Source organism: Neoarius graeffei, chromosome 9, assembly GCF_027579695.1.
Source record: "Neoarius graeffei isolate fNeoGra1 chromosome 9, fNeoGra1.pri, whole genome shotgun sequence".
Lineage (NCBI taxonomy): Eukaryota > Metazoa > Chordata > Actinopteri > Siluriformes > Ariidae > Neoarius > Neoarius graeffei.
In genome coordinates, this window is record NC_083577.1 from 49,249,871 (window position 1) to 49,271,419 (window position 21,549).

General features: G+C 45.7%; 1 protein-coding gene across 3 annotated transcripts in view; it reads left to right on the plus strand.

Annotated features, from left to right (window-relative positions):
- LOC132891772 (solute carrier family 15 member 2-like) overlaps window positions 1–21,549 on the plus strand; it is a 49,124-nt gene that overhangs the window by 11,256 nt on the left and 16,319 nt on the right. For all 3 annotated transcript variants that reach the window (XM_060929699.1, XM_060929701.1, XM_060929702.1), the window contains 9 exons: window positions 67–166; window positions 365–455; window positions 600–677; window positions 6,090–6,172; window positions 6,259–6,342; window positions 6,427–6,516; window positions 7,095–7,139; window positions 12,031–12,066; window positions 12,270–12,358. In XM_060929699.1, coding sequence (XP_060785682.1) covers window positions 67–166; window positions 365–455; window positions 600–677; window positions 6,090–6,172; window positions 6,259–6,342; window positions 6,427–6,516; window positions 7,095–7,139; window positions 12,031–12,066; window positions 12,270–12,358 — 696 coding nt within the window. The remainder of the gene's footprint in view (window positions 1–66; window positions 167–364; window positions 456–599; window positions 678–6,089; window positions 6,173–6,258; window positions 6,343–6,426; window positions 6,517–7,094; window positions 7,140–12,030; window positions 12,067–12,269; window positions 12,359–21,549) is intronic.

Consider the following 21,549-nt stretch of genomic DNA (forward strand, 5'->3'; position numbering starts at 1 on the left):
AGCTATGCATTTCCATGTGCGAGGGATGCATTTTGCATTCTTATGGTACTTTTGGTCTTATCACAGTGCTCTGTCCATGTTGGGGCTCACCCTCATTGCTTTTGGGACTGGAGGAATCAAACCTTGTGTGTCAGCGTTTGGTGGGGACCAATTTGAGGAAGAGCATGTAAGATATTCATGACATGTTTTTGCTATAGTGACAGTCATACTACAGTTAGTCAACTACATTATCACTGAACATGTTAGCTCACTACAATTAGGCTACAGTTACATTATTATTGAACTTGCTAGCTCAGTGGCTTTGTTTAGTATTTCTTTCATAAACTATATCGTTTAATAATTGCATTTTCTTTGTGTTTCTCAGATAAAGGAGAGAAGAAAGTTCTTCTCAATCTTCTATATGTCAATCAATGCTGGGAGTGTGCTTTCGACCCTCGTCACACCAGTTCTAAGAGGTTAATTCCATAATGTAACAGATTTCTGCTGTATTAAAGCCTTACAAACCATCATCATGGTTTCCATTCATAACGTGCAGTTACTGTACATCTTGAACTACCTGTGGTTATACTGTAAGTACAGGTTTAATTTTTATAACACAGGTGACGTTCAGTGTTTTGGAGGTGATTGCTATGCTCTTGCCTTTGGAGTTCCTGCGGCTTTAATGTTCATCGCTTTGGGTGAGTTTAGGCACACGTTCGGGTACAGCGCAGCTCAAAACGCATAATGATCATGTTTATGTACGTCATATTGCATATATTTTCTGAGACCAGAAGCACTGATATGGATAAACAGGTCAACACAGGAGTCATATTGTATATATTTGCCTGTATCATCTTTGCATTGTTAAAACTTGTTTTGGCAAGCACACATCTGTTAAATGTGAATCCCAAACAGATTAGAAGAGTGAGCTTTAACCTTAGTCAGCATTATGGATACCTTGTAAAAACTGTAGCCTCATTTCTCTGCCATTGTAAACAACTTTGGAAAAATATTAAGCTTGTAAGCCAACTGTCTCATAATGGTACTCTATAGTAGAGTGATTTGGCAGATTTGCTTTCTTACGAGTTTGTGGCAGCAGGGGCGTGGCCGAGTGTCAGTCTGTGAATGGAGGGCGGAGTCAGGGAAGGTGAGTGGTCATGTCACTACACCTGTTGTCAATTAACGTGTGTTTTTGTGTCTCCTCCAGTGACCGCGCCCTATAAAAGGAGAGTGAGAAGGGGAGGTCGGCGCCAAGGGCTTGCTAGTAGCCTGTGTGTGTATGTCTGTGAGAGAGAGTGTCTGAGTTGTGTGCTGAAAAGCAGCAATAAAGGAAGTAATTAAGACGCAAACAACCGCCTGCCGTGCTTCTGTGCTCCACCCACATCAGGGTCTTTCTACAGTGGTGCCGTAACCCGGATGAGTGCAGAAAGGAACAGCCCCATGGAGTCCTCGCCGTTCAAGGACTTGATCCATGCCCTCGCCACAGCCCAGCAGAACCAGCACCAAGCGCTGGTCGCCCTCCGGAAGGAGCACAAACAACAGTTCGAAGCCTTGGTGCTGGCCCAACAGGAAGACCGTCAGGCGTTCCGGCACCTGCTCGCGTCGGAGGGGCCCATGACCACCACCGGAGCGGACCCTCCCCAACTCACCCTAACGAAGATGGGTCCGCACGACGATCTGAAAGCCTTCCTTGCACTCTTTGAGCAAGCAGCAGAGGCGTGGGGTTGGCCGGTCGACCAGCGCGCTGCATGCCTCCTCCCCCTGCTGACGGGCGAGGGGCAACTGGCCACGCTGCAGCTGCCCGCCGACAGCCGGCTCGTGTACGCGGACCTCCGACGAGCCATCCTCCAACGTGTCGGCCGCTCCCTGGAGCAACAACGGCAGCACTTCCGCTCGCTGCGTTTAGAGGAGGTTGGCCGACCATTTGAGTTCGGGCAACAACTCCGGGACGCCTGCCGGCGGTGGCTGAGGGCAGACAACCGCGACACCAAGGGAGTTATCAACCTGGTGACACTGGAGCAATTCGTCGCATGACTTCCGGAAGGAACCACGGAGTGGGTCCAGTGTAATCACTCGGCGTTGCTGGACCAAGCTATCAAGCTGGCAGAGGACCACATGGCGGCAGTTCTGACGGCAGGAAGGCATGTCTCCTCCTCTCTCTTCTCTCTCTCCCTCTGCTTCCCGTCCTTGCCCCATTTCCCCACCACGGAGGCGGGGGCTGGTTCCCCCCCAGACGGCCCGGTGCACCCGTAGTGTCCTCTCATTTTCCCCTTTCTTATCTGTGTTTTCTCACCCCCAGGTGAGTGATGCCCGTAACACCAGTGCAGAGGGAGAGCCTGGGCTGGTGTGCTGGCACTGCGGGGAGTCGGGACATCTCCAATATCAGTGCTCCGCGATGGAGGTGGGCGCAGTGGTCCAGGTCCCCGACGCACCAGAAACCGCCCTCGATCGGGCCAGAGCGTATCGTATACCAGTAAGTGTCCAAGGGGATACGTACCAGGCTTTGGTGGATTCCAGCTGTAACTAGACCTCAATCCACCAAAGCCTGGTGCAAGGTGAGGCATTGGAGAGAGCACGAGTGGTGAAGGTGTTGTGTGTGCATGGGGATGTTCACGACTACCCTTTGGTGTCCGTCCACATTCTATTTCGAGGGGAAAAGCATAGTGTAAAGGCGGTAGTTAACCCTCGTCTCACCCACTCGCTGATTTTGGGGACTGATTGGCTGGGTTTTAAGGAGTTAATGACGCCCATAGTGCAGAGTGGGTCCTGCAGTAATCCGTCTGGGGAAAGCCCCGGAGTAGCATTGGCGGGAGAAGCTGTCACAGAGCCGTCTACATCAGCACCGCGTCAGGGCGGTACGCGAAGTGACGAGCGCCCCGCCCCTCCTCCCTCTCTCGGGGATTCCCTTGGGGATTTCCCATTAGAGCAGTCGCAAGACGGGACTCTGCGGCATGCATTTGACCAAGTGAGAGTAATCAATGGTCAAATTCTCCAGCCAAAAGCGACGCCAGCCTTCCCCTACTTTGCTATTATTAAGGATAAGTTATAGCGAGTGACGCAGGACACTCAAACTGGCGAAAAGATAATGCAGTTATTAATTCCAAAGAGCCTCCGGGAATTCATATTCCAGGCGGCTCACTTTAATCCCATGGCCGGACACTTAGGGCAGGATAAAACACTAGCCCGAATAATGGCCCGGTTCTATTGGCCAGGGATTCGCAGGGATGTCCGTCGGTGGTGTGTGGCGTGCTGCGAATGCCAATTAGTGAATCCTGCAGCCACTCCAAAAATGCCTTTGCGCCCTCTCCCTTTAATTGAGACGCCTTTTGAAAGAATTGGGATGGATCTCATCAGGCCATTAGATCGGTCAGCATGGGGATATCGCTTTATTTTAGTTCTGATGGACTATGCAAAGCGATACCCGGAAGCAGTGCCTCTTCGCAATATCTCAGCACGCAGTATTGCAGAAGTGCTCTTCCGCTTTATCTCCCGGGTCGGGATTCTGAAAGAAATCCTAACAGACCAAGGCACTACATTCATGTCACGCACACTGCGCAAGCTGCATGGGTTACTGAGGATTAAGCCTATCCACACCAGCGTCTATCACCCACAAACGGATGGCTTAATAGAATGGTTTAATCAAACTCTCAAAAATATAATTCGGAAGTTCGTAAGCAAAGATGCACGTAATTGGGATAAGTGGCTCGAGCCCCTGTTATTTGCAGCACAAGAGGTCCCACAAGCCTCCACAGGGTTTTCACCGTTTGAATTATTATATGGGCATAAGCCGCATGGCATTTTGGAAATGCAGTGTGAAAATTGGGAGGAGGGACCTTCACCTAGTAAGAATGAAATTCAATACGTTCTTGACCTGCATGCCAAACTCCACACACTTAACCCAGGAGAATTTGCGGCAGGCGCAAGAACATCAAGTCCGACTGTACGACAGCGGCACGTGCCTTAGGGAGTTCACACCGGGAGACAAAGTACTCGTATTACTGCCCATGTCGAGCTCCAAATTGGTCGCCAAGTGGCAAGGGCCCTTCAAGGTCACACGGTGAGTCGGGGACGTCGACTATGAGGTGAGGCGAACAGACAGGAGTGGAGCATTGTAAATTTACCACCTGAATCTATTAAAACGTTGGAATAAGGAGGTCCCCGTGGCATTGGTGTCAGTAATTCCGGAGAAGGCGGAGCTGGGGCCGGAGGTTCAAAAAAGAAAATTGACATAGCTCACCACTCTGGTCCCCTGTGGAGACCACCTCTCCCCAACCCAGCTCACGGAGGTAGCCCAGTTGCAGAAAGAATTTTCCAACTTGTTTTCGCGCCTGCCTGGCCGCACCCACCTCATAGAACATCACATTGAGACGCCCCCGGGGGTGGTAGTGCGCAGCTGCCCTTACCGCCTGCACGAACACAAAAAAAAGGTGGTCCGAGATGAACTTGAAGCCATGCTCGAAATGGGCACAATTGAGGAGTCCCACAGTGACTGGAGCAGCCCAGTGGTCCTGGTCCCCAAGACCGATGGGTCGGTCCGGTTCTGTGTGGACTATAGGAAAGTCAACGCGGTGTCTAAATTTGACGCGTACCCAATGCCTCGCATTGACGAGTTGCTCGATCGATTAGGCACTGCTTGTTTTTATTCAACACTGGATTTAACGAAGGGATATTGGCAGATCCCCTTGACTCCTCTGTCCCGAGAGAAAACGGCCTTTTCCACACCGTTTCCACACAGCCGTGTATCTCGATGATATTATCATCTACAGCAATTACTGGCCGCGGCACCTCGAACATCTTAGGGCCTTCCTAAAGTCGCTGAGGCGGGCTGGTCTCACAGCTAACCCAAAGAAATGTGCGATTGGGCAGGTGGAAGTATGGTATCTGGGTTTCCACTTAGGCCATGGGCAGGCGTGTCCCCAAATTAATAAGACGGCAGCGATTGCAGCCTGCCCGAGGCCCAAGACCAAAAAGGGGGTGAGACAGTTCCTGGGGCTGGCTGGCTACTATCGTAGGTTCATACCTAATTATTCGGACGCCACCAGCCTGCTGACAGATCTCACTAAAAAGGGAGCACCGGATCCGGTCCAGTGGACGGAGCAATGCCAACAGGCTTTCTGTAGGGTAAAGGCTGCACTGTGTGGGGGGCCACTGTTACACTCCCCTGACTTTTTTCTCCCCTTTATTTTACAGACAGACACGTCAGACAGAGGGCTGGGGGCCGTTCTGTCCCAGAAGGTGGAGGGGGAGGAGCGTCCCGTGCTGTACATTAGCCGGAAGCTGTTGATGCAAGAAGGCAGGTACAGCACGATAAAGAAAGAGTGCCTAGCCATCAAGTGGGCAGTCCTCGCCCTCCGGTAATACCTGCTGGGACGCCCTTTCACCCTCTGTTCAGACCACGCACCCCTCCAGTGGCTTCACCACATGAAGGATGCCAATGCGCGGATCACCCGTTGGTATCTTGCACTCCAGCTATTTAAATTCGAGGTGGTCCACAGGCCGTGGGCGCAGATGGTGGTGGCAGACTTCCTGTCGGGGGGGGGTCAGCTTCAGGCGGTGGGGGTATGTGGCAGCGGGGGTGTGGCCGAGCGTCAGTCTGTGAATGGAGGGCGGAGTCAGGGAAGGTGAGTGGTTGTCACTACACCTGTTGTCAATTAACGTGTGTTTGTGTGTCTCCTCCAGTGACCATGCTCTATAAAAGGAAAGTGAGAAGGAGAGGCCGGCGCCGAGGGCTTGCTAGTAGCCTGTGTGTGTATGTCTGTGAGAGAGAGTGTCTGAGTTGTGTGCTGAAAAGCAGCAATAAAGGAAATAATTAAGACGCAAACAACTGCCTGCTGTGCTTCTGTGCTCCACCCACATCAGGATCTTTCTACAGAGTTACTCTAGGAACATTTTATAAACTTTCTTCATTTAGGCGTTGGCGCTTTTTCAATGATTTTATCATTTGAAATAATGTGAACTACAGCTTAACTGTAAACAGCAGCCTATAATGACCTGCTTTAGAGTAGTTATACAGAATCAAATTGCTGCTCAGCACATATACTATATGTACATCTGATATAGGGGTTGGTGACTGCCATGTTTCTGATACTGAATGTTTGTTGTTTATCTAGTGGTTTTCGTTCTTGGCAGTGGGCTATATAGAAAGTCCCCACCTGAGGGAAATGTCTTGTTGAATGTCTGCAAGTGCATTGGGGTAAGAAATCTGTTTCACACAACATTTTGGCAGACTGATAATGAAATTGTTATGCAAATTCAGTTAATCACTATTTTGTTGATCAGTTTGCCATACGCAATTGGTGGAGAAGCAGAGAGAAAAGCCCAAGACGGAATCACTGGCTGGACTGGGCTGAGGAGAAGTATTCGGTATGAATATTTATAAAACTTGGATTATTTTGTGCAGTTTAAAGTTACAGTGATGTGATTATTTTATATGTCATGTGCCACTAGAAAACTCTTATTCAGGAGATCAAAATGGTGCTCCGTGTGCTGGTTCTCTACATCCCATTGCCCATGTTCTGGGCTCTCTTTGATCAGCAGGTAAAAGACTATCATCTACAATCTAACAATGTAGTTGTTTGATTACTGTGGTTTCAAATTGTGGTTTATAATTCATTTGTTAAATGGATTCATGAGAGAGTTAAGAGAGATAACACACAGAATACATATGTCTCATCTCATTATCTCTAGCCGCTTTATCCTGTTCTACAGGGTCGCAGGCAAGCTGGAGCCTATCCCAGCCGACTATGGGCGAAAGGCGGGGTACACCCTGGATAAGTCGCCAGGTCATCACAGGGCTGACACATAGACACAGACAACCATTCACACTCACATTCACACCTACGGTCAATTTAGAGTCACCAGTTAACCTAACCTGCATGTCTTTGGACTGTGGGGGAAATTGGAGCACCCGGAGGAAACCCACGCGGACACGGGGAGAACATGCAAACTCCGCACAGAAAGGCCCTCGCCGGCCACGGGGCTCGAACCCGGACCTTCTTGCTGTGAGACGACAGTGCCAACCACTACACCACCGTGCTGCCCCAGAATACATATGTCTTAGTTTTAAATGAAAAATCAGAGTGGAGCTGAAATGAAAAGCTCTTATTTTGTATCAGGGATCTCGCTGGACTCTACAGGCCACATGGATGAACATGGATTTCGTAAGTCTTTTGTCTTTTCTTTAAAGAAGTTGTCTAAGCTCGTGCAGATGTTCTGTTTCAGTCCTTACAGCTAGACTAGTGGAATTTCTCATGTGCTCACGCATTGGTCAGGAAATGTCATGACACCATCAGACACAGTATAAATACCGGTATGCGGGTCATGATGTTCTCTTTCTCATTCCTGGCTTGGTCTTGAGAAGTATCGGATTACTCTTCTGAGATGAGTGCAGCCCCTGGAGTAGCAGATTTGCCCTCACAGGCTGTGTCTCAGAATAACTGGATTTATCCTTCCTAAGTTTGGTCAGTTGAGTGTCCCTGTGTTGTCGGCTGCACTCGCGCATTCATTTTCTATTTACGGTTGTAAGTGTCCTCACATTGGCACTGCTCATTGCTATCAGTGTTAATTAGTTTGTTAGCCAGACTAGGCCTCCTCGGTTTACCTGAGAATTCCACTTGTTACTGGCTCCACTCACTGATATAATTGGCAGCACTCATTGCTAGCAGTGTTGCTCGAGTTGTTTAGCCTAACAACTAAACCGCATTTGGTTTTACCTGAGAATTTTTTAGTTGAGTGCTGCGCCACTCACTGATAGCATTTCTCCCTCACGTGAGAATTTTACATTTGAGTGCCCGTGTGTTGATCGGCTCGACTCACAGTTGCCTGATTAGTCACGGAGCAACCCTGTTGTCAGTTCACTCATGATTGGCGTCGCAGCTGAACTGTTTAGTGACTGTTGGTGCTGCTACTATTGCTGCTTGGATTGCCTAACCTCACACCTCTGTCTAAGGTAGGCTCACTTGATAACTAAAGTTACCTACCACTGACTGGCTTGAAAGGAAGCTAAGGTAAGTAGCCTGAGGATTCTCCTCCTGTGGGTAGCGTTAATGTTTATTGGATTACTGAGTGACCGTGTTTGACTGCCTCTGCTCTAGTATATTTCTTAACAAAATTGGCATACTGCTAAGACTCTGTTCTTGGCTAACAGTATCATACTGCTTTACAGTTGATTAACATCAGTGGTGCTATACCTGCTAGCTATTCTCTGTAACCTGAACTGAATCTATGACATCATGGAGTCTGTCTGGTGTGTATGGTGTCATAGTGCCATGGATGCATTGGATGTCCATGATTGTTGCCCATCCTGTCTGGGCATTGACCACCTGCATGAGGTGCTGACCAACCCATGCTTAGCCTGTAACATGATGGCTTGGCGCAGGCAGCACCATTCCAAGGCCGGGCTAGATCCAGACTCCAATACAACTCTCCCTCCCCTCAGGGTGAGCACTGATGAAAAGAAAAGGATAGCTGTGGACCCACTTAGTGCTAAAGCAAAAAAAAAAAAGAAGAATCCTTCGCAGACATGGCTTGCAAAATAGCTGAGCTGTCATCTAGCACTGAGCACCTACAAGCCTTGTTGTCTGCTGTGCACCCAGGTACTACTGAGGGACTGCAGACTGGAGAGGGGTAGAATGTCCCACCCTCAGCCTTGTCACAACTTGGTACAGACTCATTCACTCAGTCAGACTCAGATGCTGTGTTGGTTGTTGCCTCAAACTCCCTGTTCACTGCTGGCTTGGCCAGTGATTGTGGTGAGGATGGGCTTGCTGCAGTGCATGCCCCTTCACCCATTTGCTTAGTGGGAGTGGTTCAGATCCCCAGATCTTTGCATCAGCATCCAACTCTTCAGCGGCACCCATTCAAAGTGCACTTAAGGTAGCTTTGGCCCGCCTTAAATTGGACATCCCGCAAGCTACATCGGTAACTTCTAACCTCTTGCACTGCCTTCCAGGATCTTCTGACAAGCTACGCGTGCCACAGTGCCCTGACTTCACTGGTGTCATCACAGAGGCTTTTCAAATGGCTAGGGCACCCAGACCTGATCATTCGTGCACTGGCAGCAATGGTGGAGCCTGACACTGCTGGGCTTGGGAGAATGCCCACGGTGGAGCCCTGCATCACTTTATCATCTCACTTGGTGAAGCCCTGTGGCAGGTAATTCACTGCCCAATTGCAGAATGCTGTCACACAGACAACCTCCTCGGTAGGCCTTACAGCGCTGCAGCATCTCTGGGGAGAGTAGTTAACTCTTTAGCTCACCTGATGCTGGCTATGCACACATCACTCACATTGACTGTAGATGCTACAGTGAACGAGCTAATGGACACCTCTCTTCAGTCCCTTGGTGCCATTACCAATTAATGTGGTCGGACCCTTGGGCTATTAGTACAGGCCAGGAGGCAGGTGTGGTTAGCTCAATCCCCACTGCCAGAGCTGTGTCGAAACAGCTTGAGAGCCTTGCCCTTACTTCCAGAGCAGATCTTTGAACCCGGGGCTCAAGAGGCCCTTGAACGCCGCAAGCTTGTCTCTGAGACCCAAAACCACCTCATTGGCCCTCAGCCAGCCTTTAGGCACCCCAGTCACAGCACTGGGACTACACCTTTTGTCATCAGGCTGCCTCACCTATCATCCAGGCCATGGTTCCCCTTGCTGCTGTCCCTGCTAGCAGCTCAACCCTGTCCTCTACCATGCAGATCTATTGTCCCAAAGGCAGGGGACCCTCTGGCATCCCCACCCAGAGAGGCTGAAACTTTGTGTATGGCCTCTGGGGCGGAGCAACAGCTTATGGATTGTTCACAAAGGGTTTGGGACACTGTTTTGAATGCCCATGCCATCAACATGTAGCATATACAACAATAGGTGGAAGCTTTTTTCTGCATGGTGTTCAAATTGGTCTTTGGACCCACAGTCTTGTCCTGTGTCTCAAGTGATTGAATATATTCAAAGCTTGTTGGATGCTGGCAGGTCTCCAGCCACAATAAAGGTTCATGTGGCAGCTATTGCAGCCCATCATGACTTGGTAGATGGGATGTCTTTGGGTGCTCATAGGCTGATTACAGCCTTTCTGAAAGGTGCTTTTTGTCTCCATCCACCAAACCACGTGAAAAGTCCACAATGAGATTTGCTCCTTGTGCTGGGCAGCCTATGTGAAACCCTGTTTGAACAAGTGGAAACTTCTGACATTAAGTGGCGGTCATATAAAACTGCTTTCTTGTTGGCCATAATGTCTGCTAAATGGGTGAATGAAATTCACGCCATCAGTCAGTCATCAGTGTATACGTTGGGCCCTGAGGATAGTTTTGTAACTTTATGGCCCAACCCTGCCTTTCTACCCAAAGTTATATCACCCCAGTCTATAAATAAGCCCTTTCTCTTTGGCTGCATTCAATTTGGCAACTGAAACTAATTGTAGGGCCTTGTGCCCTGTTCGTTCATTATGGCAGTATGTTTCTGTTACTTCACCCCAGCAGGCCTCGGACCAACTGTTTGTTTCCTTTGGAGGAAAGAATAAGGGCTCTGCTCTTTACAAACAAAGGCTTTTCCATTGGGTCACAGAGGCTATCTCTGTGGTTTACCAGCGGTGCAGGCAGGTAGCTCCTACACTGTTGAAGGGGCACTCAACTCGGGCTATAGCAGCTTCCTGGGCAGTATTGCATGGGGTCCCCCTGTCTGATATCTGTTCGGCTGCAACATGATCTTCTCCCAGCACGTGCACCAGGTTTTATAGTCTGAATGTGGCATCACTCTCTCTGGCACACATGGCTATACTTCCAACTGTCTTACCTGACTCTGAGTAAACTTCCTCGTGACGTAGTTGGCATACATCTTCCACTAGTCACTCGACTGCCTCTAGTGGTCTGTAAGGACTGAAATCGAATGCTGGTTATGTATGTAACTGTGGATCTATGAAGGAGTGGAAGACTGCCAGAGCCTCTGGTCACTCGGAAGGGCAAGAATGACCATTAAGAACGTCATGACCCGCATACTGGTATTTATACTGTGTCTTGCGATATCATGGTTACATGATGACAGAAGTTTATACATGTTTCTTGACTAATGCGCGGGTGCATGAGGAATTCCACTAATCTATTGACTGCCTCTGGCGGTCTTCCACTCCTTCATAGAACCACGGTTACATACATAACTAGAGTTTCACTGCTTCATGTCCTGTTTCTATGACTGTGGTTTTTCTTGTCCCGAGTGCAATCACATGATTACATGAAACTGAGTAAAGGGTAATGAAGTTTAAATGACAACTGTATGGCCCACAGTTGCATGGACAAAATTGTCCTATTTCCCAGATCACACCATTTTAATCTATTTAGGATTTATATGTATAACAAAAAAACACTGAGCATTCACATATCCAGTAAGTCTCAATTCATTAGGGTAATGACAGTTTTACAAAGCACTTGATGTATTCCACTGAGCTGAGCAATGAATTAATTTTCATAAAGTTGTCCACCTAACAATGCAAAATACAGCCAATACGTTAAAACAACCTACAGTATATTGATAATTCCCTTTATGTTCCGTATGTTAATTCATAGTTTTGATGTTTTCAGTATTGTTCTACAATGTAGAAAATTGTCAAGATACAGAAAAACCTATGAATGATTAGATGTGTCCAAACTTTTGACTGGTATTGTTTTTATTGTTTATATCTGTGTTTCTGAATTACTGTGATGGAAACCTTATGCTGTTTTACCTCATGTTCTTGACTTAAATTATCTAGTCCTTAATAGTAAGCTCAAATTTAGCTTTAATTTGTTGCAGAAAGGAAAACACTAATAATGTATAGGACCTAGGTTCTTCATAAGAAGGTTTGAAAACCTTGGTCAAAAATACAGAAATTAATGAAAAACTCATATTTCCTGTATGTTGGTTGAGTGATTGAGGTGCAGAAATGACTCACTGTAATTTAAATAATTTTCTTCTTTTTTTAATTTGCATTCGTTTTGTGACAGTTCAAACAACTAAACTGCAGATGAAGATTTTTATATTGCATAATTTTATGCTCTATCCATTCATCTGTATTTTTCTGTTTTACAGGGTGGAGGTTTTGTAATAAAGCCTGATCAAATGCAGGTACCTGTATGCACAAATCTTCCCGTGGCCTGGAGCACTGTTAAAGCTCAATGATATGATGTTACGAAGAAACTATCATAAAATTTAAGCAACACATTTACGGTTATCTGTTTCAGCTATATATTTTATGATTTTCTGATCATTTTGGTTATTTTCCTCTGTGAGATGCAGGATGTATTGTTTTTCCCTTCCCTGTTGTTAAGATGCTGAATGCTTTGCTCATTCTGGTGTTCGTTCCTATCTTTGACATGGGTGTGTACCCGCTCATCCGTCTTTGTCGGATCAACCTCACGTAAGTACAGCCAAAGCTACATATCCATGTGGAATAGAAAGTCCCAGTAAAATTTTAACAGCATTCAAAGTACACTAAAAAAAATGTTTTTCTTGTTCTTGTCTAGTAAAAGTGCAAAACAGTATATGCAGTGTCCGTGATTATGCAAGGTGCAGCATTCATTATGTGGTTCTTGCACAGCAAAACGGTGCAGAGCAGAGTGTACTTAATGTCACACCCATGCACGTTGGCTGACTCTCACACGTGCTCTGGACAGCGCGCACTACGAACTGACTCACGCATGCGTACCGCTAATGACTCACACCAGCAGTGGATTAAGGCGCAATCAGCACGCATATATAAGGACGTCTAAGACTGACTCACTTTGTGAAGTATTGAATTGTGTGTGACATTTTACCAAGCTTTTTTTTCCAGTTGATCTCCTGATTTCCTGTTCCTCTTCTTTTGTATTCTGTTTTAGTCTGTGCCTTTGATGGTTTGTTTGTGCCTCATTCGACCTATTGCTTGTTTCTCCATTCATAATTCATGCCTGCCATGTTGGATTGTTCGCCTGTTTGTCTTATTCTTAATAAATATCTTCTGCACCTACGTCCGTCTCCACCATCCACCCTGACAGAATACTTTGCCCCTCTGACAGAATACTTCGCTGCTACATGGATGTAGCAGAAGATAACCAGCACGCCCCTCTATGCCATGCCCAGGTTTCTGTGCCTCAACCCCTAGCTGTATTTTCCTGGCAGCAACTTGGGACAGACACCCCGGCACTTCATGATGGAGTGGAATATCACCCCAAGGGGTTCACATTGCAATGTGCATGTTTTTATGCTGACCTGGAGGAGCCCAAGCCTCCAGAACGAGTCTTGGTCAGCTACATGATTAACTGGCTCATGGGACGAACATGCTGATGGGCTGATTACCTTGTAAGAGTGGAACATCCATGCCTACATAACTTAGTCTTTGCACATAATGCTCTGGTAACTGTATGATGCTTTAGAGAAGGAGGACCCCCATGAATTTTACAACGTTACAGGCCAATGTAGCGGCAACGAAAGAGGCCGTTGCTCCAGAGCTCCTTACTAAGGCTGACACAGCAGCAGCGGAGGAGGCTGTCACTCCAGAGCTAATTACAGAGCCAGTCCCACAGCCTGTCCCAGAACCAAAGCCAGCGCCAGTGCCAATGCCAGCACCTGCACCAGCATGAGAGCCAGAGCCAATGCCAGAGCCTGTTCTAGAACCAGTGCCAGAGGTCAATGGGGTGGCTTCTGCCCCAGACTTCAGTAAGGAAGACATTGTCATTCTGCTGCCGCCCGGCTTTGAAGATGTTGTTCCGCTGCTGGGTCATGAGGACATCGCTGCCGCACCACTGGGCTTCGACAAGGACAAAAGCGGTGCTCAGACAGAGCCCTGTCCAGAGTCCAGGTCCTGTCCAGAGCCCAAGCTCATGCGTGAGCCCATGTCCAGTCTGGAGCCCAAGTCCTGTCCAGAGCTTGAGCCCATGTCTTGTCCAGAGCCCATGTCCAGGTCCTGCCCAGAACCCATGTTCAGTCCAATGCCCAAACCCATGCTCGTACTCTGTCCGGAATCCAGGCCCTGTCCATAGCTTCAGCCTAAGCCCCCACTAGAGCCGAGTATCCAGTGCCACATTGGCACAGAACAGACCGCTGATGGCACGGCGTCCAGCACCAGGCCCTCATCCCCGGGGCCACTAAAGATGGAGCATAGGGAGCTCTTTGGGGGGTTCTGTCAGATCCACACACATTGGCTGACTCTCACGTGCGCTGTGGACAGCACATGCTACGAACTGACTCACATGCGTACACTGCTATTGCTTCACACCGGCAGCGGATTAAGGTGCAATCAGCACACATATATAAGACTGACTCATGTTACAGAGTATTGAGTTGTGTGTGACACTTTACTGAGCCTTGTTTTTTGATTGATCTCCTGGTTTTCTGATTTCCTGTTCCTGGTCTTTTTATTCCACTTTAGTCTGTGCCTTCGATAGTCTGTTTGTGCCTCACTTGACTTCTTGTCTGTTTTTCCATTTACAATTCATGCATGCTGTGTCGGATTGTTTGCCTATTTGTCTTATTCTTAAGAAATATCTTCTGCACCTACATCCGTCTCCACCACCCACCCCTGACACTTAAGCTTTACATGAAGGTGAATTACTTATGTCACCACTGTTTGGCATTTTCCTCAGAACTTTTTTTTTTTCTTAATTTCCATATTGTAGTATTAAGTGCTGGTTAAGTGCTGGTTCATTATTAAGTTATTGTATCAAGATTATAAAATACACTTTGTCTCTGACATGACACCAGACCTAAATTTATTTCATATTTTAATCTGTTTGATCTCCAACACATTTAAGTCTTGCCATGCCACAATTTCAGAATTTCAGATAACATTTGCTGTTTTTTGTACTTTAAAGCTCATAGGCAACGATTTTAATTTTATGCACATTAGAAACTGTATATGTTAAAAAACCCGCTGTAATTTTATTCTGGTCCCAAGAAGTATTGTTAATAAGTAATCATTAAAATAACTTGGCATGGATCGCGGCGAATTTCTGTTCAGCAATTTTCGTGACCACTTGGCGCGTGACGTCATTCAAGACAAACACACCGCTTGAGTTGAGTCCACTTCCGTTTACTTGCATTGCCATTCGGCTTGAGTGCAGACGTGTGTTCAGGAATTTCCAAAGAAAACCATGCCTTATTGTTGTGCAGTGAACTGTAACAACGGGACCGGTTCAGGAAGAAGTTTTTACCTTTTACTGAGAGAGGAGAAGAGGCAGAGAGAGTGGATTGGCTTTTTCCGGAAGAGGAGAAGAGGCGGAACGAGAGGATTGGCTTTTTCTGAAAAAGGAGAAGAGGCAGAGCAAGTGGGTTGGCTTTTTCTGAAAAAGGAGAAGAGGCGGAGCGAGTGGGTTGGCTTTTTCCGAAAGAGGAGAAGAGGCGGAGTGAGAGGGTTGGCTTTTTCTGAAAAAGAAGAAGAGGCGGCACGAGATGGTTGGCTTTTTCCGAAAAAGAAGAGGTGGAGCAAGTGGGTTGGCTTTTTCCAAAAAAGGAGAAGCGGTAGAGCGAGTGGGTTGGCTTTTTCCGAAAGGGGAGATGAGGCGGAGAGAGTGGATTGTGCGTGTGAAACAAAATCAAGCAGTCAAAGAAGAAATGGAGCAGCAACACTCAAGCAAAAAGGAGAAGATTGGAGGTAAACCTTTTTACTTTTGCTTGCAGTTGACAAGTCAAGAATCCTGAGGGATCCTGTACAATCATTGTGTAAATGAGACAAAAGGGATATTTCCTCGTTTAGAGTAGGCTATAAATAGTATAATGCTGCGGATGGCAGGCCAATGTGGCCTACCAGCGCACTGTCGAGTAATCGTTACCTATATCCACTAAGGAGGGCGGTTTAATTATTCTTCAAAAGGACTCTTATTGGGACTTCCGGGTTAAGTCATGCTCGGGAACAACGCATAGTCAATTGCTCCGCTCCAGTCAGTATTAAAAACAATTTCCCAACTTGAAAACTTGTACAGAAAAACTTCAAGAGGCAAGATATGAGTGGAGGGAAATCACAGAGATGTTCCAAGACTCTGAGAGGGCGTGTTACTGAACAATTACAGCCAAACAAAAAACAAATGGAGTCGACAAACGACGATAAGGGCTACCTGCTAGCTAGCAGTGAAGTTGATGAACCCAGAGACAAACTGCTACAAGAAATGTTAAACATTTCTAAAAACATCCGCGACTTTAAGCACGATATACATTCAGCTATTTTTGATTTTAAGGAGGACATAAAAAAAGACTTGAAGGGTGAATTAGCTACGCTGAGACAAGAGCTAGACCAGAAGCTAACACAAGTTGAGACCACGCTTCAAGCTCATGACCAGGCTATCACCGAGGCGGAGGAGCGCATTTCGGTCATGGAAACAAGCAGCGCTGTAACGAAAGAGGCTCTGCTGTGTCTGCTGAAAGAACAACGCAGACTGCGGGAAAAAGTCACGGATCTGGAAAGCAGGTCCAGAAGAAACAATATTCGGGTCTATGGAGTACCGGAGGGCTCCGAGTGGGACTTGACGATAAAGTTTGTAGAAAACCTGCTGACCACGGCACTCGCTCTCCCAGACAGTATGTCTCTGCAGATTCAACGGGCTCACAGAGCTTTGACACAGAAGCCAGGACCTGATGCTACACCTCGGTCTATCGTGATCAACTTCCTGCAGTTTGACTTTAAAGAAACTGTGCTGAAGTTGGCTTGGAAGAAGAAAGTCCACATAAACAGATTTTCTTTGACCATGATTATGCTTATGAGGTGATGGAGAAACGCAGAGCCTATGGGGGAATTAAGAAAGCATTGAAAGAAAAAGGCGTCCACTTCCAAACTCCGCTCACGAGGATCTGAATCCACTGGAGCACTGGTCCACGTACCTACGAGGACGCGCATCAGGCTGCACAGGATATGAGGGCACGGGGAGTCCAGGCGGCTGCTGTCAGGGAGGACCCGGGTCCCGTCCTGGAGGAGAGTATACTGAAGGCGTTCCCATGGCAACAAGCAACCAACGGAGGAAAACAAATGGAGACGCGAGTGAAAGAAATGCTCCAGGAGTTTAGGAGATCACCACAAAGTTGAAAGACTAGAATCTGCGCAGGACAACAAGCTAGGAGACTGTAAATTAAGGGAAGTAATCTGGTCTTTTTTACTCTCCTCTCTCTCTATTTTAAATTCTAATATTATTTTGTTGAATCTATTATAAATCACCAACTGAGCAAAACAACGGAGTTGGACATAGTGGACATGGAGTGCAGCTGTAGGTTAATCACTCCACCACTAGGGAGGGCCCCAACCATCAGGGTTTTTTTTTCCCTCCACCCATCAACAGGGACCTTAGAGGGACAAGGGTTCCTCTGTTACAGGAAGTCTTCACCTCTGTTACTTCTGTTATAAAGAGTGTGAATGTTTGTTTGTATTTTAGTTTCAAAATGGGGGAGATCTGGTTTGTTTTTTTTGGTTGTAGTTTTTCAGGCATGGGAAATTTAGCACCTACTGAGGTTGTGGCCTCATACAATTCAGGATCAAAATGTGTGTACACAGGGACCATATGGTTAATGTAATTTCCTTAAATGTGAATGGGCTTCGCAGCCCAGTTAAACGGAACAAAATCCTTGCTAAACTAAAAAGAGAGAACATAGATATTGCATTTTTGCAAGAAACTCACATGGTGGAAAGTGAACATGAAAAACTTAAAAGACAAGGATTTAAATATGTTTTCTCCTCCTCGAACAAATCCATACATACGAGAGGGGTAGCCATACTAATTTCAGGAAGGGTGACATATGAACACACATCTACTATAAAGGACAAAGAAGGAAGATTCATACTGATACATGGGAAAGTTGAAGGAAGTCTATTCACTTTATATAATGTATATATTCCTCCTGGTTCAGAATCAGACTTCTACACTCAAATAATTGATAGGATTGTAACTGAATCACAAGGGACTCTAGTGTGCGGAGGTGACTTTAATACTATTCTTAATCCGAAACTTGACTCGTCTGGGACAAGAATATCTCGCTTGCAAAAAATAACAAAGAAAATTAACTCATTACTATGAGAAATAGGACTGATTGACATCTGGAGACATCTAAATCCATCCGTCAAAGACTATACTTTCTATTCATCTCCACACCTGACATATTCCAGGATTGACTATTTTCTACTATTTGGAACAGACAGTAGTAAGGTACAAAAATGCCACATTGGAACAATGGATCTCTCGGACCATCGTCCGCTATATTTGTCCCTAGAAGTGACCCATAAACAGAAGCCTACACTCTGGAAATTAAATCCTAGTATATTAAGTAAAAATAGGACAGAACAGTTTGCAAGAGAAATCCAAGAATACTTAGAACATAATGATAATGGAGAGGTGTCTCCGCCTGTGCTCTGGGATGCCTGCAAAGCAGTAATGAGAGGGAAGGTGATTGCAGCGACATCCGTTCTCAAGAGACAAAGAGAAGAAAAACTCAAGATCCTCCAGGCTGAATTTAAAAACCTAGGCCAATTAGTGTACTTAATCTGGACTATAAACTGTTTACTTCAATTATTGCAAAAAGGCTTGAGAAAACCTTACCCAAAATAATCAATATGGATCAAACAGGATTTGTTCTATCACATCAAACACACGATAAAATCAGAAGATCTCTACAAATTATCAGATATATAAATCAAAATAAAATACAGGCTATGTTAGTTACCGTAGTTTAGACACGGAAAAAGCATTTGACTCGGTGAGATGGAAATTTTTATTCAGAGCTATGGAGAAATTTGGTTTTAACCAAGTAATTATTAGGACACTAGAAGCCCTATATAATAAACCATCAGCTAGATTAAAAATCAACGGGGAGCTCACAGACTCCTTTCTGCTGGAGAGATCCACAAGGCAGGGCTGTCCCATAAGTCCACTTCTATTTGCAGTTTTTGTAGAACCTTTAGCACAATGGATTAGACAGAACAGAGAGATCAAAGGTATAAAAATGCCGGCACGTGAACAGAAGCTGGCCCTGTTTGCAGATGACGTGCTCATTAGACTTTCAAACCCAACAGAATCTTTACCAGTGTTGATGTCTTTATTAGATGATTATGGATCATACTCAGGATATAAAGTAAACAAGAGGAAAACTCAGGTCCTTAGTGTTCACTATGATCCTCCTCAATCTCTCCGCTCCAGATACCGTCTGAATTGGGATAAAAATTCTATAAAATACCTGGGAGTCCTTCTACCTTTAGACATATCTACACTTGAATAAATTAACTATGGCCCCCTCAAAAAATAAATTATAGCCGACATAAACAGATGGAGCCTAATCCCTTACCTAAATATTAGTTCTCATATAGATTCAGTAAAAATGAACATTTTACCAAGACTTTTATATTTATTTCACTCAGTACCAATTGAGAAACCAGAACAGTTCTTCTTGGAGTGGGATAAAGTTCTTTCAAGATTTATATGGATGGGGAGAAAGCCAAGAATAAAATACAAAACTCTACAATTACAAAGGGAAAAGGTGGATTGGCTCTCCCCTGTCTGAGAAATTACTATAAAGCAGCTCAAATTCGGCCACTAGTTGGATGGTGTATACCAAATTATAAATCGAGATGGAAAGAGATCGAAATGTCTGTGGGGAAGAGATTACCAGTTAATACTTTGGTTGGTGACCCCTCATCAACTAATCATTTTTTGGACCCTAATAATCCTTGGATAATGGGCTCCCTAAAAACATGGAATGAAATAGTTAAAAGGTATCATTTGAGAAAAAAGACTGAAGTGTTTAAATGGTTTGCATATGATCCAGATTTTATACCCAATAAGTATGATACAAGGTTTAAAAATTGGATAGGGAATGGGCTTACGGAATACTGCACACTTCTAGAAAAGGATACAGTTCTAAGCTTCCAGGACTTTAAGGATAAATTTGGCCTACAAAATCAAGATCACTTTAGGTATTTACAAATCAGAGACTTTATGAACAAAAAATTCCCAATGGATGCCACCTCAAGGAGGGAAGAAATTCTGAACATTTTTCAAAGGGCTTACAAGAATGGTACCCTCCAAAAAATAATATCTAAACTATATTTGGCTCTCCAAAATCTAAAAAGTGACCACACTTTTTGTACATTAAGGAAAGATGGGAAACAGAGGGAAGCCTCACAGTATTGCAGGAAGAGTGGGACAGGATCTGCAAACAGCAGTGGACAGTGACAAGCTCCCCCTCCTGGAGGGAATTCAGCTGGAAGAATGTGACTCGATTCTTTAGCACTCCGGCGCAAAAGACTAACTATTCAAATCAGACTGCCTGCTCGAGGTCCTGTGGAAACACATTAGCAAACCACTATCCTATTTTTTGGGGCTGTCCCTCTGTGGCTCCATTTTGGAGAGATGTCCATGGGGTCCTGGAAGCTGTTTTTACAAAGAAAATATACCTAAACTTTAAAATCTTGTATCTTGGTGACCTGAACAGACTAGAATACACAAAGCAGGATAAATACCTGTTAAGAGTGTTACTAGTGGGATGCAAAAAGGCCCTGACCAGAAAATGGCTTAAGAAGGACAAACCAACGATAAATGAATGGATTGATATAATCTATAACATATACATGATGGAGAGGATCACATTTAGGCTAAGACATCAAAGTGATATTTTTGAAGAAAATTAGTCAAAATGGCTCTCTTGTGTCAGGTGTAAGACCTGATTTTGTGTAATTGGCATACCATTAGTAAGGTCATATCCTCCAAATTTAAAGGGTTTTTTCCCTTTCCAAAGTGCAGAATCTTTATGTTTTTTCGGTTTAGATGTATGTGCCCATGCAAAAACAAAGATGTTGTATATAAAGACAGTAAAGGCCAATTTATGCTGACAATGCAGTCCTCGCAGATGGCGTCGCAGATGGCGTCTGCGTAGCCCCCCCCCCTTTGCAGACGCTCTGCGCGCACCTCCCAAAAATTGTGACCACCGCAGAAGCCTCGCAGACAGCGTCGCAGACAAGAGGGCTCTGATTGGTCCACTCTACATCCGCTGTACACGCACTTCCGCTTCCCTACTTTCCCGGTTTGGTTTGTTTTCACGACCGCCATTTTTAAAAACACGAGCGAAGATGGAGCAGCACGAAGAGCGGTTGATCGAGGAAGTGAGGAAGTACGTACATCTATACGACTCCAGTTCTAGTCATTATAAGTAACCGGAGGATAAACACTCCACTAACCACACCCACCAACTACTCCTAGCGATTTCGCGACTTCACGCCACCTTGCGTTGTGGCGGTGAATAACATCGCGCACACCTATTACTCCCCGCTCAACAATAAATTACAACTATCTGTGAAAGCCTTGTCGCAAGAGCATGCAGAGGCCCTTAGGGTGTGGGTACGTGTCTGTGTGTATGTGGTATTTATGTTGATTCTGTTGTCTTATTTAACACTTAGATCCTCCCCATGTTATGTGTTTTGTGCCCAGTTGGCGCATGTATGTTGTTTTGTACTAAAAGAAAAACAAATAAAAAGTAAATTAGAAAAAAAGGGCTCTTATTTAGTATTACGATGAAAGTAGGAATTTATCATAACTACCAGGATAAATCATTTGAGCGCGAATCTTGTTGAGGTCCGGGGTCACCGCGGTCAGAGTCGGCCGAGTC